The following is a 22167-nucleotide window of genomic DNA, read 5'->3' on the forward strand; positions in this document are numbered from 1 at the left end:
AAAAGCTTTCATGAGCAGCATGGGCTGCAGCGGGCTCCAGGGAACAGAATTGTTCCCCTGCTCAGGCTGTGTGTCTGTCTCTCTGATTATTTTGTGTATTTCATCTCTGCTGTCTCTCTTGCCCTTAATCTGGGCTCCTCTGTGCCAACAAAATGCTTAGCTCACTCCATTGTCTGTGAGACTAATTTGCACTGTAAATCTGATGCTTATCTTACATGACAGCTTACTGTGGGGTTTATTGCAGTCCTGAAGACAAACTAAGCGGGGATGGCTAGAAAGCTTTCGACACATCATCTGTAGTATAGAACGAATACGACCTATTTCAGCTTGCTGCCAGGTTAGGATGCGGCCCCTTGTGGTTGGGGTCACAAGGTATTTCTTTCTCTTTTCAGATCTATTCAAACCTGAGTTTGTTTGGGGCTGTTTTATGGCACAGCTTCTGTTCTGTGTTGGAGCTGCTGGAATGCTTCTGGAAGAGCCTCCCACCCTCCCAGGATCAGGTCTTCTGTCCCCTGTCCCTCCTCCCTGCTACTTGTGGAATTTTAAGGACCATGAGAGTGGCTGCAGACGTGGTGCAAGCAGCATGCAAGCACTGGTGCTCCAGGGTGCTGCAGCTTCATTGTCTCTGCCTAGCTTAATCAGAAAGAACCTTTGTCCTTGTCCTTCTTCATTAGTATTTCCTGACACTTTCTCCAATATGTTTTAGCTCTTTGCTGGCAGAGTAACATCCCCCCTCAATCTCATCTGCAGTTACCTCCTGGGCTACCCACCTGCAGGCATCCAGCTCTCATCTAAGAGATTTTCACACTAGTGTTGTTCAGAGAGCTGGGCAACTCCAGCAGCCTCGGGTCAATTGAAATGTGGGCAGAGGCCTAAATCTTCCTACAGAGGGGTTCCAGGTAGCCTCAGGTGCAGGGTTACCTGGGGAGAGCCGGGAAGATTATTGCTGTATTGATACACGTCTTGATTCTGCAGCAGAGCACGCGGGTAGGTCTTTAATGCCCAGAGCTTCTGCATTGCAGTCCTCTGATGGGACACAAAAGATCCTGCTTCCCTGCACAGGGACCTGCCATCCTCTGAGGGTGGTGTTCATTTGGAGGACCAGTCTGATTTTTGCTGAGTAGTGTCCTGCTTTAAAGTGTCACGAATTTGTGGATCTCCCTGTTCTTCCCTCCCTCAGTCTGAAGACAAAACATGCAAATGGCTGTACGGGATAAGCTGTGTGCAGCAATTGGAGGCTGGCAGCTGAACTGTAAATGGAGCCAAGGGGTCTCAGTAGCATTGAGGGAGAGTGGAAAAAAAACCAAACACGTAGAGAAACTGTTGAGGATGAGGCGAGCAGTATGTAATATACCAGGTAGAACTGCAGCTGCTTAGACTACACCAGAAACTCTGTACTGCCCCGCCTCAAACTCCATTTTGCTGCCCAGATTATCAGACAGGTGTGTAGCCCAAGTCTTATTCCAAGTCATCAGAGCTGGTGAACACCAGACTCCTCACAGGCACTGTCCTGAGACCTGCCCAAGGGAGAGCTCTGTACAGCCTGGGTCAAGCTCGGGGAAAAATCTACAACTCTGGTAAGACTCCAAAATCTGCAGAATTTTAGAAGAATCCATCACAAAAATAACTAGGAAAGGATGATCGCACCACCTAACTCAGATTCATGCCTAGTCTAGGTTAGGCTACTGCATGCAGCCTCCTCTGAAGAACCCCCCCTTCTCTTTCCTGGCTAGAAATGGAGCCAGAGGAATCAAATCTGCTAACTGAAACTCCTAGGTTAAGTGCCTGAAAGTTAGCAATTTGAATCTGAAGACATCTTAATTTGTTTCCTAAGAGGCCTGGAAAATCCCCCTTTCCCACAGATGACACGGTGCAATCCGAGAATCCCCGGTGTGACTGACTGGCCTCCCGTCCACCCCAGTGCTTGCAGCACAGGCAGCAGCTCTGATCTGTTTGGCAAGGTCAGGTTGTCCCTTCAGCTGTGTGCATCCAGCACCCCGGGGCAGCTGGTGCTTCCAAAGATGAAATCCGTGCCCTGCTGCTGCTGCTGAGTATTTTCTGTCAGACTTCTGGTTCGTTTGTTTAAAGAAAAGAAAATTAAAAAGCTTGTTTTTGAGCAGTACTTAGAGACCCTACTGTGTTGCGTGACACACAGACAACGGGAAGATGGTCTCTGCTCCAAAGGATTTGCAGGATAGCTTGGCAGAAGTACACTGAATGGCAGATGCGGCGAAGACACGGCATGAGACAAGTTGGTAGCAGCAAGAGGAGGACGTTTGCTTAGACTTACTAGGTCAGACATCTCCATCAACCAGGGCGTGCTGCGTGCGATGGCCCCACAACTTGATGAGCGTCTGTGCCAGCCTCCCGGCACTCCCAAGGTCTTTGCTTGCTGGCAAAGGAAATCCGCCGCCTACATCAGTGTTGGCTCGAATCCGCCTGGAAATGAGAGCGGGTGGGGGTCCCAGGTGGAGTTTTCTGCTACCTGGAATGTTGTTGACAATCGCGGAAAAAAGCTGGTGCCTGGCTGGATGAACGAGGGGGCTTTCTTCTTGGGGAGCAGCGAGCTTTAGAGAAAAGGGATGGGGGGAGCTGAGAGTGTTGGGCAGTGCAGTGGAAGGGCTGGGATCTCAAAAGAGAAAGTGCATTCAGGCACCAGCTCTCACCTACCTCCCAGTAGCTGTATTAAGCTTAGATTAGCAGTGAACCCATTTGTGACGCAGCCCAGTCTGGGCGGGCAGCTGAACTGGGATGCCGCAGCCAGGGTGTCTCCCTTTTTGGTCCCAGGGACAGGTGCCAGGCCTGTCCCCGTGCCCATACCAGGGGGATAGTGGTGCGCACAGGGCTGTGCCATGTGGACTGGCCCCTTTCCTGGGGTGCTGGTGGAGCCTCTGCAGAGCTCTGCTCTGAGGCAGCGGCTGGTGCTGACATGTCCCCTGCCCTGGGCTCTCTGCAGACACATGACTGCACCAGGTCTTTATGCAGCCTTTCAGAAAGCCACTTCTATCCCTGCCAATTCTCGACTCCTCAGGAAATGGGGTGCACATTCAGCAAGGGGCTCTAAAGTCCTCCTGCTGCATCAGCCTGTGCATCCTCTCCTCTGAACAGGTAATGGGTTAGAAGGGCTGCTGCTGCTGCTGCTCCGGGGATCCTGTATTCCCAGCTGGCACTGGCTTTTTTTCCTGCCAGGATTGCTTTGCTTTATTGTATTTTTGCAATTATTAGTAACTCATCTCGAGTACGGAACTGGCAGCAGATCAGAAATCAGAGTGTCCAAAATATCTCGCCCCACAAAAAGAGCAGCTCCTCCTTTGCTGCCTGCGCGGCGGCATTGTTAGCTGACGCAAAGGGAGAGGACTGCGTGGAGGCTGGCAGGAGAGCTGGCAGGTTTGAATCCCGTGAGTAGCAGTTGACTCAACCCTCTCCCGAGAAGTGGCGAGCTGTGAACGTTACGTCTGCAGTGTTGTGGGCAGGTGCGATGGCAGCTTGGGTGGGTGTATCATGCTGGCCTTGATCCAGTTGGCACAGGTAAACCAGCAGTGACATAGTGTAGCAACTTAAGCACTGTCTTAACACTATTAAAAACGTAGCTGAAGATCTCCAGAGGGCTTGTACAACCTGAGGTGACGTCCGTGTCGCTGTATCTTTACTGCAGTTCGCTACCTGTGCTAGCTCAATTACAGTTCTCGCAGACAGCTCTGTGCTGTGCCTCAGTCCTGCATCTGACATTGGCGCAGACCTGCCTCCAAACAGATGCTTCTGAGGACCTGCAGGCCACGCAGACGTCAGCTGTTGCTGTCTGCAGTTTGTGCCTCCTGTGCTGGCGTTAGTCTTTGTGATTTACTGGCATTAGCCAACACACAGGGGAGAGGAATTGCGTCTCTTGTTAGTGGGATTTGCTTTGCATCGCAGCACCGAGGGTTGTGAGTTTGGGGCTGTAACTGAGCCGCCTTCTTCCCCTCTCTGTCACATGGGCGATTCTGCTCCCACTCCCTACCCTCCCAAAGTCCTCTACTGCCATGCTGTAGGCCTGGGATCACCCTGGTTCCTCCTTCAGGCACCAAGAGGTCTGAGGCTGCAAGGCACTGCCAATATAGGAGCATGCGCCGTGGTGGACAGCCCTCCTGGGCTGGAAGAGGTGCCCAGGGAGAAGGTCTTTGGTGTGGACACTTCTGACTTGCCCTTTCTCTCTCTCCCCACAGATGCCAGCAAGGACCATCCGCAGCAGCAGGCAGGAGTGATCTGGAGAGTGACGGGCGGCCTTTTTAGTATCACCCGGGGAGCCGTGGGGGCCACGTTGGGAGGAGTTGCCTGGGTGGGCAGCAAGAGCCTGGAGCTCACCAAAACAGCTGTGACCAGCGTCCCCGCTGCTGGCGTTGGACTGGTAAAGGGCAGCGTCTCAGCAGTGACCGGCGGTGTCGGAGCCGTGGGCAGTGCAGTCGCCAGCAAAGTCCCTTTCACCGCAAAGAAGAAGGACAAGGCTGACTAATCCCCATTGCAGCTCCCTTCCAAAAGATCAACCTGCCCATACTCTCCCCCTACACAGCACCTCTTTGAGTTGGAACCAGCCGCTTCAGGGAGGGTCAAGCACCCGAGCAGACTCTGGCTGCAGCCTGCTCAGCACCGCCTGCCTGGCTCAGAGTTCACAGAGCCTCTGTCAATGCCTTTCACTCCTATCACCTACTGGGAACCATCTCTACTCCGAGGGCTTTAAAGGCGCTGTTGTCTCTGTCTTGCAGTTTCTTTCCTCCCTTCTTGCTCTTGTAAGCACAGAGGGGTGGGAGAGGGTGTTAGGCTCCATCTGCCTGGAAGGGGGGAGTAAGAGGGGAGGGGGAGAAACTATGCCTTGCTTGAACTGTGGGTTATGTAGTCAAATTCAACTTCAGCTGGGAAGACAGCCTCTGAAACACCCCCTTTCTTGGCTATGGGAGGTGCTTTTGGGGTGTCTGCCTGGTGGAAAACTGTAGAAGAAAGTCCCATTGACACAAAGGAGAGATACTGTGAAGAGTGGGAAGCCTCCCTCCTGCCCTGCACCTCTTACCTTTTCTTTGCAGGGCCCATCCCACAAGCTGCTCCCAATCACTTACTCCCTAGCAGAATTGCACCCTTCGGAGAAGGAACCCACAAGCTCAGCAGAGCAGCTCCAGGGATGATGCCACACAAGAGTATCATATGTCCATCAGCTTCTGTGCAGATTTTCTTGTTTAGAGGCAGGAGAAAGAAAGCTACTGTATGTTCCCACCCAGCTGACAGTGGCATCTGCCAGGCCTCTGTGATACTGCAAGCACAGGTAGCGATGTTCCACAGAGACACAAACTGAGCCCTGGGGTTTGACCCTTGTAGTCCTGGCAGCATCCCCATCTGTAACAGGGGCATTTTGACTCTAGGCCACACTCTCGCTCCACAGACAGACACCATTAGTAACCATGAGCAAGCATGTTCCTGAATGCCACCCAAGTTCTGCCGCAGGGTGGGAGGGGAGGCTTACCCTGTGACCCTGGGAGCAGTGGCCTGGCTGTGAGCGGGCTGCACCATGTTGGAGAACACTTCCCTGAGGGGCTGAGTGTGCTCCAGCAGCAGCCAGCCTGCACGGGGCACCAGCAACTCCTCCTCCACGCGCTGCTCCTGAGGCTCCAGCCCGGCTCCTCTAAATGACTGTGTTGCACTAAATAGCCCACCCACACTCATAGTGCTGCAGAAACCCAGCCACCTGCATTCATCTGGGAGTCACAGCCATCCTCAGCCTGGCCCATGATGCTCAAGGGGCCATGTGGCATCGTGCACACACACGCACGCACGCACACGTGCACCCACACACACACTCACTCACTCCAAAGTCCCCTGTAATTCTCGGGATGAGGAAAGCCACAGGCTCCACCATTAACTCTGCCGCTCCTGGCTTTGGCAGGTGATTAGCCTAGGTCGTTAGGTGTTGGATGCATAGACAAGTGAAGCAGTGCTTGTGCTGTATTTTATAAATATGCATCTGTGTTAGCGTGTGTGTATGTATCAGTCCACAGGCATGTCTTCAGCCAGGTAAACAAAACTGTGCCACTGCTGCAGAGGATTTTACATAGTCATCTTCAGTACTTCCAGCATATAGTTTTTGTATAGGGTCCTGGTCAAAAGAAAACCAATGTTTTAGAGGATGTTTTCCCCTCTGTTGCCCAAGAGCGTAGTTTATTGAAACCAAAGGAATGTGAAAAATCCCCTTTCTCCCATCTATGCGGTTTGTTTACTTTCTGCCCTATCTTTTGGATACTGAAGCCAACTTCCTTGATCTTCATTTCCCGTTGGAGGTCGTTGTGCTTCCTGGCTGCTCTCTTGTGCTTAGGATTCAGACATCAGGGAATATTTAAGTACAACACCCCCCCCAACCCCGCCACCATTTTTGCTGAATGTTCTTGGGCTTGTGAAACAGTTTTCATTCTGACCTTCATTAAATCCATGTTTTGGGCCTGACTTAAGTCGCTGTGTCCCTGTGCTAGTCACGCTGGTGTTAGTCTCTCTCCATACCCTTCGCTGGGTAGTCCCTGCTGTTTGCAGTGGCAAGAAGTTGCTGATCTCCACAGTGTGTTACTCTTGATAGCACAAGAGTGGTTTAACCTACATCTTTGTTTCTGAAGAGGAAACAGCATTTGGTATGTGTGTACATTTCCTCGCTGTGTCTCTTTTGTTCTGGTGAAGGCCAAGTTGACCCAGACCTGTTAGTTTTGTCTCTGAAGGCACTGGTTTCACAGAAAGATCAGGCCTTGATGTGTGCTTGCACTTTGCTGGGATGCTCATGGCAGTTGGCAAGGCCAGAAGAAGTCTTGTCTGTTCTTCCTTTGTCTCAGACGCCCCGCAGAGCAGGAGGGCAGTTCGCGCTGCGTGGATCTCTGCTCACCGCTCTCCCTGAGCGCATCTCATTCCTTATTCCAGATCACAGGCTGCTCTTGAAGCCAGCTCTAACCCCAGAGCTAAAAGCTGCTTCTGCATAACCAGCTGTGCTGTCACCATCCCTCTTAGAAAGATACTGTTTCTTACCAACTGGTCCAGAAGATGCTCTTCTTCCTAACTGCCTCTCCCAGGCCTTGGGCAGAAGATAGTTTCTAAGGGGCTTTACTTCACCAGCCACCCCTGGGCAGGTGATGGGAAGCTCATCATGCTTTTGGCTAACAAGTATCCCACACAGGCCCTTGCTGGAGGAGGCAGTACGTCCTTCCCAAGCCATTGTCTGCAGGCACCGTGTGTGCAGAACAGGCATGGAAAATGGGATAAAGGTGCATTAAGGAAGGCCATAGGGATCCTGAGGGTTTCCCATGTTTTTATTTCTGCTCTTCTGTGCATCCTTGCAGTAAATGGAGTAAATCTCTCCATTTGTCTTGAACTGCCATTTCCTTGCGGGATGGCCTGGAGAAGGGGAGAAGAGGTATGAGGGGAACTCACAGCCTGAATTGCTGTTCTTAGAGCCCAGCTAATGGGGACCTCGTGGACCATAAATAGCAAAAGAGGGCAAACTAGAAGGTACGGGTAGAAGATTAAATCTACTTCAAAACCAGGGCCTCTCACCATTTAACGGGCATTCAGGAATACATAACTATGCAGCACTCAAAAGGCCTCTGGAAAGTGTGTCTGTGTTAGCGTGCTAGGCCTGCTTGGTTCACCCAGGTGACCCGGGCCCAGCCTGCTTTTCTGGGCACTCTTGGTGTCAGAGCAGAAGGAAAACAGGGTCGTCTTCCCAGTTTAAGAGTAAAGATGCCTTCTGACAGCTTTGGCTGCAGAACGGTAGGATCTGAATTGGATGGGGAAGCTCCTGATGGTTGCCCCATCTTTCCTCTTCCCCCACTACAGAGCCTTCAGCTGGCTTAAACTCCACCTGGGCCGCTGACGCAGCCCTTCTCCCGTCACCCCTTTGTGGTAAGAGGGGCAAAAACTACATTGTACATAAATCTCGTTGGTACTGGGCAGGGGGGACTTAGTATGAAAGTTGGGGGGCACCACCGAGGGAAGGATGAAGGGAGCTAGTACAAGGAAGATCACCCGGTTTCAGGTGACAGTAAGAAGGTGAGGAGGGACTGGTGACAAGAGGAGGCGAGGGGAGAGTAAGAGTGGGGGAACAAGATAAAGGGGAGCATGAGGGAAGTGTTTCTTAGGGCAGGCTCTGAATCAGAGGATGAATGTGATAGAGCGTTCATCCTAGGGAATAGCGTGGAAAGGGAAGTGGACAAATGTAGGGTTTGGTGTGTGGTTATGGTCCGCACCTGGTCGGTGCCCTGTTTCCATAGTAGTGATGATTGCTAGGTGTTTCCATTTAGCTAGATCAGTGTGCCCAATGGATGGTCCAAACGCCAGATCAGCGCCCACTTTACCCCCTGCCTTCCCAGATTTCCCCCAGGCTCCCTGTGGTGGAGGTGGGATGTGGCCCTACACGCAGCCCTGTGCCCCACCACAGTGGGGGGTTCCCCATAGCCAAGGAATGTGCCCCAGCTGAGAAGAGAGCCCACAGGCATATCTTCCCTTTTCCCTTGGCTCATCTCATTATCCTTTGCTTTCTTTTTTTATCTCTCCCTTAGCTTTTTGTCTCGCCCCTGGATAGAGCTTTCCAAAGCTCTCACCGAGACTTTCATCAGGCATCCATGCTCATACTGGCTGGGAGGGCAGAGAGGGTGACTCTGCCCCCACAGCTCCCCTGGCTGGGAGAGAAGTGCATGTCTTCCACCCCGCTCTGTCCCCCTATGTTTTCATGTGTGGAAAATCTTAACCCACTTCTTTTCCTCTGGGTTCTCTCGTTGGCTCTTGTCCCTGGGGGTGGGTCATTTCTGTGTCTCCATTGCAAAGTCATCCTTGTAAAAGCAACAGCACGAGTGGGAACGTGGAGATGGCTAGAGAGAGCCACAGGGCTGCTGGGACAGATGCCAGGGCCCAGCTCTGCTTCTCTAGGAGCCGAGGAGCCCTTTGGCAACCCAAAACCGTCACTGCGGCCACGCAGTCCTGTGCACGGTGCTGGGCTCCGGAGAACACTTTTGTTCTTTATCATTTCATTGTCTGTAATTGGTTTCCTACTGAATTTGTTTGCTTGGTTTGTTTTGCAGTGTGTTTCTGGGAATATTCTGCATCTCTGTATTTTAATTACAGTAAAATTTGAGGATAAAAATCTTGGTTACGCTGGCTCTTGTTTCCAGTGGGGGGAAATGAGGAGAGGAAGCACAGCTGAAGGAAGATGTTAGAGATTCCTTGGGAAATCAGATCTCTCCCCCAAGGGCTCTACATGAGGCACCAAGCAGGGCGGAACCTCCATCCCTGCTTAAACTAGGACATCGCTTTCAACCATAATTCAGAAGCCATTTTGCTGCAGGCGCGTTTCCTGATTGGAATGTTTAGAACAGTTTGGATAAGATTTCTAAACTCAGTTTCTCATGTTGGTTTAAAGACCCGTGCACGAGAGGACTTTCGGGCCGGGGACAGCTGGCTTAGCCCTGAAAGTGGGATCTCATCAGATGAAGATGGGAAATCTTGCCTCTGCAGCCACTGTTCTTCATGCAGGTTTGCATAGCCACTTTTCCCAGCTGAGAAAGTGAGGAAAAGCTTCATTCCCCCCATGGGAGAAGGCGGTTTGACATCCCTCCCCAGAGCTGCCAGGGAGCCCCGTGGGGGCAGCCAGACCCTCTGCCTTTGCTCGCTGGCTGGCAGGCAGTGGGGAGGCACAGCTGGCCACCCTGGCCACTTCACCCGCTCACCCAGGGCAGAGCCAGCTGGTGCTCCCAGGGACACACAGCCCTCATCCAGGGAGGATCACAGCCTAGTGGCTGGGCTGTGCTGGATCGGGCCCCAGTCAGGGTGTCCCTTTTACTGGGTGGAGGCCAGGAGCCAACAGCTCAGCATTTGTTAAGTGCTGACAAAAGGATTAATTTAGTAACTAATAACGGGCCAATCAAGCCATTTATTTGGTTGACGTTCTGCTGCCAGCTGCTCAGTAAGAGCAGTGAGCAGCGCGCTGATGAGGCTGGCTGCGGCCACCTCTGCCACCTGCCCCGCTCCTCTGTCCTCACCCGCGGCCACGGCCGGGGCAGGCTGGCACGGGAGGCACTGAGCCGGTGGCAGGAGCAGGTTTGGCAGTGGAAGGGGACAGGGCGAAGACGCTCATTGCTCTCGCCCCTGAGTGAAGGTTGCTGGGGTGGGGGGTTCTCCTAGGAGCTGCCCCCGTGGCTGCTGTGGGGAGGCAGATGGAGGAAGAGCCCATCCCACAACACATGCACGCTGTTGCCCCATTCCTCCTCACTGGAGCCTCACCGCTGCCACATTCCTCCTCAGGGCTGGAGCCGGCCATGTCACCTTGCAGGCAGCACAGCTGAATTAGAGGTGCTCCAGCCGCGAGCCCTGAAGAGAGGCCATCAGATACATCACCCCCTGCTCACCTGTTCTGCAGCCCAGCTGGAGCAGGTTTGCTGTGTTAAGCCAGGTTGTGGGTGCTAGAAAATGGCATATCGTTAGAGCTTTCCCCAGCCTTACCTGAGCAGTGGGGTACGGGCAGCTCCCTGAGTGTGACCGCAGCACCCAGTCTCACCCTCTCCCAACTAAGAGCTTGGGCTGGGAGCTGGTGGGCAGCAGACCTTGGAAGATGCTTTCGGAGAGGAGACCTGCCCAGGTAGGTGGGCTGTGGGTGGTTCAAACATGCCTGTGCCAGGAGCGGGTCCAGCACTGGGAGTGTGTAGCTGTGGGTGGATGTGACCAGCTGTGGTCACATCTCTCTGTGGGTCCCTGGCTCCAGGAGCAACAGAGACGGGAAACTGCTGGGGCATTGCTGTCCTCTGTCCCCTGGGGACTGGCCCTGGTGGCTTCCCATCTGCGGCTGCCCATGGCCTGTGGGACATACCTTGAGGGCTGGGCTGTTTGGAGGACTCTGTCCCAGCAGATCGGAGGAGCTGGTCGGCTGTTCCAAATAGACCGGGCAGCATCGTGTGTCGGGCTCTCGGCGCTCTGCTGCGGTGCCGCGTTGCTCCCGCCCTGCGTGCCCGGCTTCCCCATCCTGCTGCCCTGCTCAGCCCGCAGACCCTCCATGGCCGGGGCTCACCCGGAGGCTTAAACATGAGGGCCAACTTTGTGCATTGCCAGAAGCATCTTCTTGTGTGCTCGTTTTCATTCTGGCAGTTTTATGACCTGAAATCAAACGTTTTTCTTGGGTTCTCCAGGGTAGGACATGCCGCCGCTGGCATCACCAGTGTCAGACATGGCGGGGGGGCAACGAGGGGCAGCCTGATGGGGCTGGGGTCACCATGCTGGTGCCGTGAGCGCTCTGCGGCCAGGCACTTCAAGCTCTTGGGGCTGTAAAATAGCCACTGTTTCTCACTTTCGGTGGGAGCCGGGGTGCAGCTCCCCCCAGCCTTGCCCTGCACAGAGCTGCTGCTCTTTGCCTGTTCGTGCACCCACCCCGGGTCCAGCCACTGAGGTCCTTCAGTTGAAGTTCACCCCCAGGTCAGTTTTATTGCACTTTTATTTACAGAAAACACAGAAATAAAGCATTAAACGTGTTGGGCTTTTACCAAACCACCCAATCACTTCCCGCTTCCCCCCCCCCCCCCGCCCTTTTTTTTTTTTCTTTTGTGGGTTTTTGGCACAAAGAAATATCACAGGTGTCACCAAACAACCATGTAGGAGCAGACGACCAACTGCCCAGCCCAATAACGGGACATAAAACAAACAGACATGTCGCACTGAAATCAAAACCGAGAAGGTTGTTCCACGTTCAGCTTCCAGTCTCACCTGCTCATCGGGGGCAAGGGGCGTTACTCTGGAGGGGACAACACCATTCATAAATTATATTTATATTTACCTCTTACATTGTAAAAGTAAACAGTGCAAAAGTACAGTACCCCAGGTACCCTTCGGTTTGGAAAGCTTGAAGGTTTGCTTTATACATTTTGTGTGTTTTTGTAAACATTGTTACCCATCCACAGTTCTAGCTCTTGCTTGGAGAGACCCGACTCCTCTTGCGTCCGAAACATGCCGGGGGGCAGCAACCGCTTCCCCTGGACTCTGTTGAGATTCCCGCTCAAGGTTTAGTGCAAATTTTGGAGAGAAGAAGACGAGAGAGAGAGAAAGAGAGGGGGGAAAACAAAACGAAAGAAAATAAAATAAGGCAACAGTTAGAAACAATCCGTATCAAAACCCAGGCCCCCCCCGGGGCTGCCTTAGGAGAAGGGCAGGAAGTCTCTCTCCTCCACCAGGCTGATGGAGAGGTTCTTCAGCTCCTCCTCGGAGCTGGCCGTTTTGTAGCCGAGCTGGGCCAGCACCTGCCGGCAGGCGTGCTGGGTGAACGCCACGATCTCATAGGACAGCCGGAACCGCCACTTCTCTGCCGTTGCTGCCGAGTTGCGCACCGTCCCGTACTTGTGTTTGGAGGAGGACCTGTCTCCCCGGGTGTTGTTCTGTATCCAGCGCTCTACGTTGCTGTCCATGGGGATGCCCAGGAAATCGTAGATCTCCTCGGTTTTTTTCATGGGGTTCCTGGCCAGGTCTTCATACCGCACCAGCATGTACTTGCCCTTGAGCCACGGCGGCCGGTTGAGGCCAGTGGATACGGAGTTCCAGAAGTCCTCACACACCGTGGTGAGCTGGGTCACGTCCAGGTTATACGGCTTCCTGCCAGTGCCATCCCAGATCCTCCACAGCCGGTAGGTGTCCCGGAAAGTCTCACTCCGGGACGCCAGGATTCCACGGGGGTCCCTCACCAGCTGGATGACCTTCAAGTTCAGACGCGGGTCCTCTACCAGGGCCCGGAGGTCGCTGACCTCAGGCACTCGCACTGTTTTGATGGCCACGTGCCCGTGCTCTCTGCAGGACTCGGTGGCCAGCGTCAGGTTCAAGGTGCCACACTTCTTCACGCAGTCGCCCTCCTCCAGGTGGAGATCGACGGTTCCCAGGGACTCGCAGACGGGTGGCGAGCAGAGGGCTTTGCTGGCTCCCCGGCGGAAGAGGCGGTCGGTGGTGTGGTTGACAGGCTGGGGTTTGATGTAGTTCTCCAAGAAGTAGAGGTCGCAGTCATAAAGGCTCCTCAGCAGGTCTCGGCTGGCCCCCAGCATGACCCGCCTGTCCGTTGTACTCTTGCTCTGGGTCAGCTTTGGGATCAGGGTGTACTGGACATGGTAGAGGGGCTCGAATAAATAGAAGACATCGAAGTGCTGATTAAACAGCTGCCCGACAAATGAGGAGCCACTGCGGGTGGTGGCGAGGATGAGAACGTGCGTCTTCCTGGAGAGGTTATATGAGAATGTGGGGCTCTCGTCGCACAGCCTGTCAGCCGCCTCGGTGTCCTGGCTCAGGCCGCAGTTCACAGGGTTGGGGATGGGGCAGCTGTGGAAGGACTTGGCGGTGAAGGTCCGGATTGCTGTGTACTGGATTGCAATGGATGCCAAGGCTAGTAGGAGGACAGCCTTCCAGGAACATTGCATGGCTGGTCACCTTCATGGGGCTTCTTCACAGGTCGTCTCGATGTCTGCAACCCAACAGAGAAATCAAGGGTTGAGCAAGGATGGCCAAAGAGGACCCAAGTATCCTACTGCTGGGGGTACCAGCAAACGCCCTCCCACAGTGCATGTACATCAGCTACAACCACGTGGACCCCAGTCACGCACTGCAGAGCCCCATTTCAGAAGACAGGAGGACCAGGCAGAGGCTGGCAAGCCTTGAGAGATGCTTCCAGCCAGGACTTCAGCCCCAGGGACCGCTTCCTTCCAGGCTGGGGGTGTATGCAAATCCTGTGCCTCACAGCTCACCCCATGTCCTTCCAGGCAAGGGGGGTGTTAGAGCCCGGTGGCCGCACCATCTATGTGCCTCCATCCAGATGCTGCAAACTGTCCTCCCCAGCTGCCTTGTGAGTCACTTGTCACCCCATCAGCCAGTGCCTTTGACACCCAGTGCAGGGAAAGGGCAGGGGATGGTGCCAAGCACCGCCTGGAGAGGCTTGTCTCCATCCTTCCTGGCCAGCTGGCAGGAGAGGCATGGCCCATCCAGGCCAACAACATCCCGCTCGGGAGAGCAGCGATGGCTCTCCTGGAGCTGCAAACCTCTTTGCTTAGAGGTCCACCAGCCAGGCCAGCTCAGTCCGTCGGCCTCTGGGGACGAGCAGCTGCCAGAGGTGTCCTAGCTGCCAGCCTGATGTGGCCCCAGCACTGAGGTCGTGGTGCTGGCCAGACCCGGCTCAGCTCTGGGATTCAGGCCCCTCTGCTTTTCTGCATGCAAGAGGGGAAAAGCAATACTACAAAGGAGGAAGCACGAGAAACTGCATCCCCTCCCTCCTCTGTTGGCAACAGTGCAGTGGCAGGAGCCCTGGGCACCAGAGATGGGTGCAGGGAAGAGCAGGGCTGTAGCTGCACAAGCCAGGTTCAGCCTAGTGATGCTTAACCCCTGTCATGCTGCTGCCCGCACGTGGGCAAGGGCAGGGGCAGCTGAGCAGGATGCTTGGATGGGGTGCTCAGGGATAGCTAGGTGAGGAGCACCCCTGCCACCCCTGGGGACCTGCAGCATTGCTGGGAGGGGATGTAACTGGGGTAGCGCTTCAATATCTCCCTCCCTGTTCACTAACCAAATAATTTTCACAGACTCTGCCCTGCTGCTCTCCAAAACACAAGGCTTCTCATCCACGTGCTATTGCTCCCCAGCACCAGCGGGACAGGGGGGTGGGAGGTAGAAGACTCATCCCAGAAACCCCAAACAAGCTAAAACCCCTGTGCAAAGGAGACACCACAGTATTAGCAACAGCTTTGAAGCTCCCCTGCACCTTGCCTGGCTTCCTTCCACGTTCCCCCTCAGTGCGGTATGTTTACCCGTGAGTGTGCCTCTGCAGCCCCCTGTCCTTGCCCACCCTCCTTGGGCAAGACCATGGGGACAGACCCAAATATCTCTGCTCCCCACCCAGTAGATCCAACCCTTCCTTCTCACAGCTTCATCGCCACTGTTCCTTCCTTTTCTCCACTCCTCTCGCGCTCCCTGCCTCTCCCTGGGGAGAGCACTGAGCCAGCCCCAAGCTGGTGGTGAGCTCCTGGTCTCCTGCTCATCCCCGGCACACTGGCCACTGCAGGTGGGACTGTCAGAGCTGCTGCTATCGCTGCTTGGCCGAGGTCTCTGAGGGAGACCAATGTGCCAGCGATGGATTCAGCACGAATCCTGTTCAGGCCTGTTCAAGCCCCGAGCGCGCTGAAATCCCTGATGGGCTTGGGATGCTGCAATGCTCCTGGTGTGCGTTCCCCGCAGAGCCTGTGGCAGCTGGCATGGCGTGTTGTTCCCATCTCCTCAAGGTGTCCCACTCCCCAGAGAGACCCTGGCACCGAGCAAGTGACACCAGGAGGACTGTTCAGACCTGCAGGTGAGTAAAAAAGCTTCCTTCCTTCCTTTTTTTAAAAAATTATTTTATTGTTTACCAGTTGACCCAGCAGCCCGCCCCAGGCACAGGCAGGAGGCTACAGGAGCTACCAGCTCCAGAGACCTCTTGCCAGGAGCAGGACGCCAGCATGGGGACTCCAGCATAGCTGCTGCAGGCCACCCCCTCCAGCCACCACCATGTCTGTGCACTCAGAGCCATGCTTTAGACCCAAAATGACACTTTAAATAAAGGTGGCTTTCTCCTGGGCTGCTGCCTGGTAGGGATGTGGCATGCAGCTGGGGACAGAAGTCGCAGACGCTTGGCTATTGCTGCTCCTGATCTGGGGCTACCTACCCTGCAGAGGGGAGACCCGGTCCCAGTGTCCACATGGGATATTATAACCCTTGGATAGAGTGGTTTTCCAGGTCTGCTAAGTCAGGGCAGGACAGGAGGGTCCCAACTGGCACCTCCTGGCCCAGGTGGCTCTGGTATGCTGTCTAGGTGGAAGCTGCAGTGGGAACGCTTTCCTGCTCCCTAGTGATGGCCAGCCACACTGCATCCTTCACACACAACCTCGACTTCTACTCCTTGCTGTGCCGCTGATGGATGCTGGAGCAGATGTGACTCAGATTGTCCCAAGATGTGGCAGAAACCTGCTGCCGGCTCCCCTGCAGAAGGTGACCGGAGACAGGGCGCCTCCTTGGTCCCAGTTCCTGACGGATCGCTGGCTGCAAGTGTTTCAGGTTCTCCACCCACCCAGAACTGCTCCCCTTCGCCGTGCACCAAGCTGCGGAAGGGAAGCAGCAGGGTGTTGCTTCATCTCCTTAGCAGAGCAAATGCAAAACCACAGCCCAGCTCCAGCCTCGGCTGCCCCTCGTCACTCTTTGCGTGTGCCCAGTCTGTCTGCTGAGCTGCGGCCAGGGAGGGGCAGGTTTTGGAAGAAGGCTTCCCTCCCTGATGTCTCATCTGTGGCCTTTAAAGGCAGACAGAGCCTTCTCTCAGCCCCCGGCCGGCTCTCCCGCCTCCTCCCATCACTGCCTGTCCCCCAGGGGACACGGTTTCTGCTCAGCCGAGTCCCGGGCTCGAGAGGCAGCGGCGACTGGCAGCCAGGGCACCCAGGAGCTGCCGGCATGGCTGAGGATCGCTTCCACTCACGCTGCCCCTTGCTCATCTGTCCGACACAGCCAGGCTGGTGGGAAACACCTGCCGAGGAGGAGCGGCAGCGTGGCTCCGCATGGCTCGGAGCGGGCTGGCCCAGCAGCGGCTGCAGCAGAGACGCTGCAGGAGGATGTCTCCCACGCACACAGGCAGCAGGATAGCCGCTTGCTCTCCCATCCCTGCCCGGGGGGCACCTTCCTCTAAAATTGGCCTGTTCCTCTTCAGGCACCCATACTGGGGCCAGCAGCCCAGACCAGCAGCTGGAGCGAGGGCCGTGCCCACACGGGGCTGTATGTGAGAGTCCTGTGTGAGGCATGTAACTGTTTTGGCTACTTAGCCCTAGACCGCAGGATGCTGTGACCATGGGAGTCATCTGAAATACTGGCCTCACAGATGTTTCCGTGCTATAAAGTGTTCTCAGCCGAAATCTCCCTCTGCTCTGTCTCCAGCTCAGCTCCACCAAAGACGGATGAGCAAATGCAGCCCAAGGGCGGGAGCTGAGTCCAGTAGATCCCTCCATGCAGCTGGGGCTATGAGATGGAGAGCTGGGGTGGGGGTAAATCACTGGTACCTTCTAGCCCCTGGCGCTGCTGTCACTGCAAGGGGCCTGCGAGGAGGCACGTGGGGCTCTTTCTTGCGCTGTGCTGGGATCAACACTGCCCCTTCCCCAACCCTAACCCCCCTCTGGTCACAGCATGCCCGACTGCGCTCCACTGCCTTGCCTGCATCTCCGTCCAGCTGCCTGCAGTCGCATCAGGACCAGGCTGTCCAGGAGGGATGCAGAGCACCTGGCTCCAAGCGCTGCAGGAGGCCAAGTAGTGCCTGGCAGGGTGACAGGAGCATTGTCTGTGGGAAGAGGAAGGTGCTGAGCCCTTCCTCTCCCCTGCCCCGCTTCCCGCAGCCTCGAGCCCAGAAGGGAGAGGATGGAGGCAGGCAGCGCATCCTCCCCTACCCTGCGCACCAACAAAACGGCAGCGGGTGCATAGCTGCCTGCCTTCCTCCTCCTCCTCCTCCTCCTCCCCTGACTCCCAGCACCGCTCCGGGAGGACGAGCAGGCGAGAAGCCAGCGAGACAGCTCAGGAGCACCGGGGAGATGGGAGGTGATGAATTAAGCTGAACGGCATCCGTGAGTCACCGGCGCAGGGTGCAGCGAGCGTGGCCGGCCAGCCGCAGCACCAGAGTCCCGGGAGGAGATGCTGAGAGGTGGACTCCTACTTCAGGGATCATCTTCCCAGGTTTGATGGGAATGACCTGCTTTTAGAGCCGCGCAGCAGGACCGCAGCACCAGCGGCTGCGCTGGCAGCTGAGCTCAGGCACCAGGCAGGCTGGACTCGGCGGGGCTGCTGCAGGGATCGGTGCCACTCGCGCCTCTTCTTCCCTCCAAAAGCTGCCAGGCGCTACACAGGGCAGCGCCCCGGCCTTGCCAAAGCTTGTTCTCATGGGGGGGGCTCCCACAGCATCCCAAGGAGCGCAGCTGCCTGGCCTTCTGCCCCAAGCCTTCCTTGCAGGTTCCCTTGATGCTCCCTGGAGGTGGCCGCGTTTGGGAAACTTAGAGGCACTGGCAGCTTTAGGGAGGAGACCTTGCAGTAACTGATACTGTCACTGCTGTGCTTCCAAGGTGTTCTCACAGGGCACTCAAAAAAAAAAAATCTGCTCTTTTCGGCTGCCTGCCAGCCTGTCCCCCTCTCTCGACAGCTCCCCAGAAGCTGTGCCCTCGGCCTGGATGGACTCATCCTGGGCTCCCGCACCACTGCCAGGGAAACCCCTCTGTGCTTCCCTGTGGCAGGGAGGAAGGGAAAAGGGAGCAGGGAGGAAGGTGTGAGGGTCTGTGCAACGCAGGTGCCTGCACCAGCCCTGGCACAAGCCCCGGCGCCAGGGTGATGCTCCAGAGGAACGCTTGTGCCCCACAAGCCCTCCCAGGAGCCTGCCCGGTGCCAGTCCAGCTACTGGCACCCTCTACCCCCAAAACCGATTCCCGCCAGCCAGGCTGTTTCCATGGAAACGGCAGAGTGACTCAGGACTTTGGGACCAGCTGGAAAACACAACTGTGAGCAGCGAAGAACGCCCGGGAGGTGCCGGGGTCTCGGTGCCAGGAGGAAAGATGGGTGGGTGAGCGCCGGGACCGGGCAGGGCTGCCTGCCGGACCGAGGGCTCGGGCACGCCGGTGCCAGCACAGAGGGGCACACCGTCGTCATACCCCCCAACAAGGCTGAGCCCACGCCAGGAGTTGTGAGCCAAAAAAGCTCTCTCCTGACACAAGTGTGACTGCAGCAGTTGGAAGGCATCGCTGCAGCGCGCTCGCCGGGGGACACGTCCCAAAACGTGCCTCATCACAGGCAACTCTTCACCCCTCCCCACCCAGAAGGAAGACCCACGCGGGCACAGTCACCCACAGAGTTCGCAGCACCAACTTCAGCAGCTGCTCAGCCTCTCACCCCTGTCCCCTGCCGGGCAAGAACACCCCTGGGTGCCCTGCTCAGGGCAGAGCAGCTTGTTGGAGGGCTGGTCGGGGTGGGGGGAGCGGCAGCCAGCACCCCAGGGTGCCTCCCTGCCCAGCCAGCCTGGCTCCTGCCACCCCATTCCCCCCGACCTCGCCGCGCAGGCATGGAAATTAAGTCGCAGGGTTGCAAAATGACTCTCGGCCAGGGACCCACTGGCACAGGCTCTGCTGCTTCCCGGTGTCCTCCCACTGAGCAAAGAGTTCACCTCGTAAAACAACATGTTGTGGCCACTGAGGCGGGGAAGACGGGCTCCCGACGGGGTTTAACCACAAGCACCCCACTCGGTCGCAGCGGCTTTGTCATGCCGGTGGCTCTGCGAAGCCGGGCAGACACTGAGCACGCCCGTGGCCCACCCAGGCTGCACCCCACCGCTCCCCAGGGGAAAGCGGAACCGCTGAGAAAAGTGGCACCGAGCCGCCCCCCTTTCCCCTCACCACAGGCACTACCTGATTTTGGGTACCACAACATGAGCAGGGCTGGTCTCCGTCCCCAAGCCTCCCCTCCAGCAAGGCCCACCAACATGAGATCCTGACAGGGTGGGAGTGAGCCTTCAGCCTCGCCTCCTCTTCAACCGTACAGCTCTAGAGCTTCCCTACGGTCATGGCTTCAAATGCCAGCCACCTTCCTCCGGTGTGCACCGCACCGCATGCCGAGCGGAGGAGCTTCGTGCCCGATAAGACCCCGACTCGCTCTGCTCTCGCGTGCATCACCTCCCGGGGCACTTTTCTAATGATAAGGCACAGGACCCCAGCGCTCAAAGACACTGGTGGCACGCGTCCCGCTCCCCTGTCTCTGCCCATCCCCTCTCCGTTTCAGAGGGACCGAGAGATCCTTTGCCGCCAGAAGATTGCTGCCCACTTTGACCAGCACTTAAACCATCACAGAGCTTTCAATGGAGGTTTCGGTTTTTCCCTAATGGCACTCAGCATACACATTTTCAGTTAATTAATCGCTATCAAGTAATGCCAACCCCAGCCAGTCCCAGAGCTTTCTTATCACAACATCCACCTGTGCCTGTTCATCCCCTATCTGCTGAACTGCATCTCTCTCTTCCCGAGGATGCAATCGCCCAGGTACACCCGATACAATTTTTTTGTGCTCTCCGCCTTCCCTTGAGCCATCCACCAGCCTGTTTGTGCATGCTCGCTCCCTCCCGGAGTGCTGCCCTGGCAGGAGCTGGAAGGCTCTTTTGGGATGAAGGCGCTCATTCACCACCTTGAAACACTCTTTTTGCAACCTGCCCAGCCTGCGGCCGCGTCAGGAACCCGACCCTCGACCCACGCAGCGTTCCTGGAGGACCGCTCCATGCCACGGCGAGCTTCAACCCGGCTCTACGAGGTTTCCTGCGTCCTCGCTGATAAACGGCAGGTTTATCAGACCACTTTAAGGTCTGACAGCAAACGCCGAGGCATTCGCTCCGCCGGCTGGCGCGGCTCGCACGACCGGGCAGGGCATCGGGGCTCCCCTGTGCCACCGGGGACTTACTCGCTCGTTCCAGGCGGCAGCTCCTCGTCTAACAACAGCCCAAGTTTCGCCGCAGCTCTTTCCCCCCGCCCCCGCGGGTCTCGGAGACCAGCGCTGCCGCCCCCCTCCCCGCTACGGCAGCCCGGGACGGGGTCCCGCCACCGCCGGACCAGCGGGGAAAAGTCCCTCCCGCCGCTGCGGGCGATGTCTCGCTGCCCCTCAAAGTTGGTGGCGCGGCAAAAGGGCTACGGGGGAGCCCCGGCCCGCCGCCCCCGGGGCACCCGTCCGCGCCGCCGCCCGTCCCCCCCCAGCCCAGCGCCCCTTACCTGCCGGAGCGCCGCGGCGGGCTCCCCCCCCGCATCCCCGGCCGCGGCTCCTGGGGCGGGGGACGCCGAGCCCGGCCCGGGGGGGGGGCGGGTGGCGGCGGAGCTCAGCGGGCCGCGCCGCGGGGGCTCATCCCTGCCGGCGGCCGCGCGCTGCCCGCCCTGCCCGCGCGGGGGCCGCCTCTCCACGCCCCGCCGCTCCGCTCCGCGCCGCCGGCGAGAGGAGGGCGGGCAGGGGAGGGGAGGGGGCTCCGCCGGGCCGCCCCGCACAGGCAGAGGCGGCGCAGCGCAGCGGCACCGGCACCGGCAGCGCCTCCGCGCCGCCCCGCTCTGCCCCCGCCCCGCGCTGCCCGCACCGCCCCGGCCCGGCCGCGGGGCTCCCCCGCTTCGCCGGGCACGAAACGCTCCCTTTCCTTGGGGTTTTTTTTGGGGGGGTTTTTGTTTGTTGGGTTTTTTTCCCTCCTCAAGGCGGCCCGGCCGGAGCGGGCAGAGCCCCTCCTGTCGCGGGGGAGGCTCCCGTGGGGCTCCCCCCGTGAGACGTGTGTTCCCCCCGCCCCCCGCAAGGCGGGGTGTTGGCAGGGGATCCTTGGGGACCAGGGCTGGATGCGGGGCGGCCGGTGTCCTCCTCCCTCCCCACGCCCCGGTGCTGGGGTGCCGCCACCCCCCACCCCCCCCCTTCCCCCGGTGCCCCGCCGGGTTTGGCGGCGATGGCGGTGTGCATTTACTCGCTCGTTTTCCGATGGCCTTTGCTCATCCGAAAAAAAAAAATACTGTCATGGGGACCAGTTAGTTCTCCAGAGCCAGGAATCCTCCCGGCGCTGCCGCGGCCAGGGCTCGGTGCCACGGGCAGGGACCAAAACCATCCTGGGCGGTGCGGGAATGCTGGCAGATGAGGCGGGAAGGGGGAAGGTGGGATGGGGCAGAGGAAATGAAACACCGGAGAGTGTCAGGGCTGCTGATGGCCTCGTCCCTCCCGGGTTCTGCTTCTGTTCGACCCCTCGAAGCGGGTCGGGCTTTTACTTTTTGGCAACTTTGAATGTTTCCCTTTTGCCAGGCGCTCACCAACTTGCATTTTTAGCGCTTTTAGCTGCACCTCTGCTGAAAGGGCAGCTGCCAGTGAGACCCAGCTTGTGATTCTGGAGACGCTACAACAGATACTCATTTTTTATACCCCCATTTTACTTTGCGCATGTTTGGTGCTGCCTGAACTTTTATAAGGAATCACAGCAGTTTTCTTCTTACCTTCATATGAGCAGCACCCAGCTCCTGACAACCCCCTGAGCTCTGCAAGGAGCTGCTTTCCCAGCTCAGGGATTTCCAAATTTTACTTCCGACTCTAGGATTCACAAAATGTAACTGCATGGTCATGGTACCAGTGTGT

At 57.1% G+C, this 22167-nt stretch overlaps 2 protein-coding genes across 4 annotated transcripts in view; one reads left to right on the top strand and one right to left on the bottom strand.

The window, feature by feature from the left end:
• Nucleotides 1–9122, top strand: part of LOC134514806 (transmembrane protein 263-like) — a 206049-nt gene extending 196927 nt beyond the window's left edge. For all 3 annotated transcript variants that reach the window (XM_063333090.1, XM_063333091.1, XM_063333092.1), the window contains one exon: nt 4203–9122. In XM_063333090.1, coding sequence (XP_063189160.1) covers nt 4203–4489 — 287 coding nt within the window. In that variant the 3' untranslated portion in view covers nt 4490–9122. The remainder of the gene's footprint in view (nt 1–4202) is intronic.
• Nucleotides 9123–11563: 2441 nt separating this feature from the next.
• On the bottom strand, nt 11564–21119 carry CHST1 (carbohydrate sulfotransferase 1). Its single transcript, XM_063333604.1, has 2 exons — nt 20790–21119; nt 11564–13474 (listed from the first exon to the last, which is right to left on the bottom strand). Exon 2 carries the CDS (start codon nt 13428–13430, stop codon nt 12171–12173), a length of 1260 nt encoding a protein of 419 aa, XP_063189674.1. The 5' UTR covers nt 13431–13474; nt 20790–21119; the 3' UTR covers nt 11564–12170.
• Between the last annotated feature and the right edge of the window lie 1048 nt (nt 21120–22167).

Source organism: Chroicocephalus ridibundus, chromosome 4 (genome assembly GCF_963924245.1).
Source record: "Chroicocephalus ridibundus chromosome 4, bChrRid1.1, whole genome shotgun sequence".
Taxonomy (NCBI): domain Eukaryota; kingdom Metazoa; phylum Chordata; class Aves; order Charadriiformes; family Laridae; genus Chroicocephalus; species Chroicocephalus ridibundus.

Coding starts and splice junctions, on each gene's coding strand:
- CHST1 (XM_063333604.1), bottom strand. CDS start 13,430: ATGCAATGTTCCTGGAAGGCTGTCCTCCTACTAGCCTTGGCATCCATT.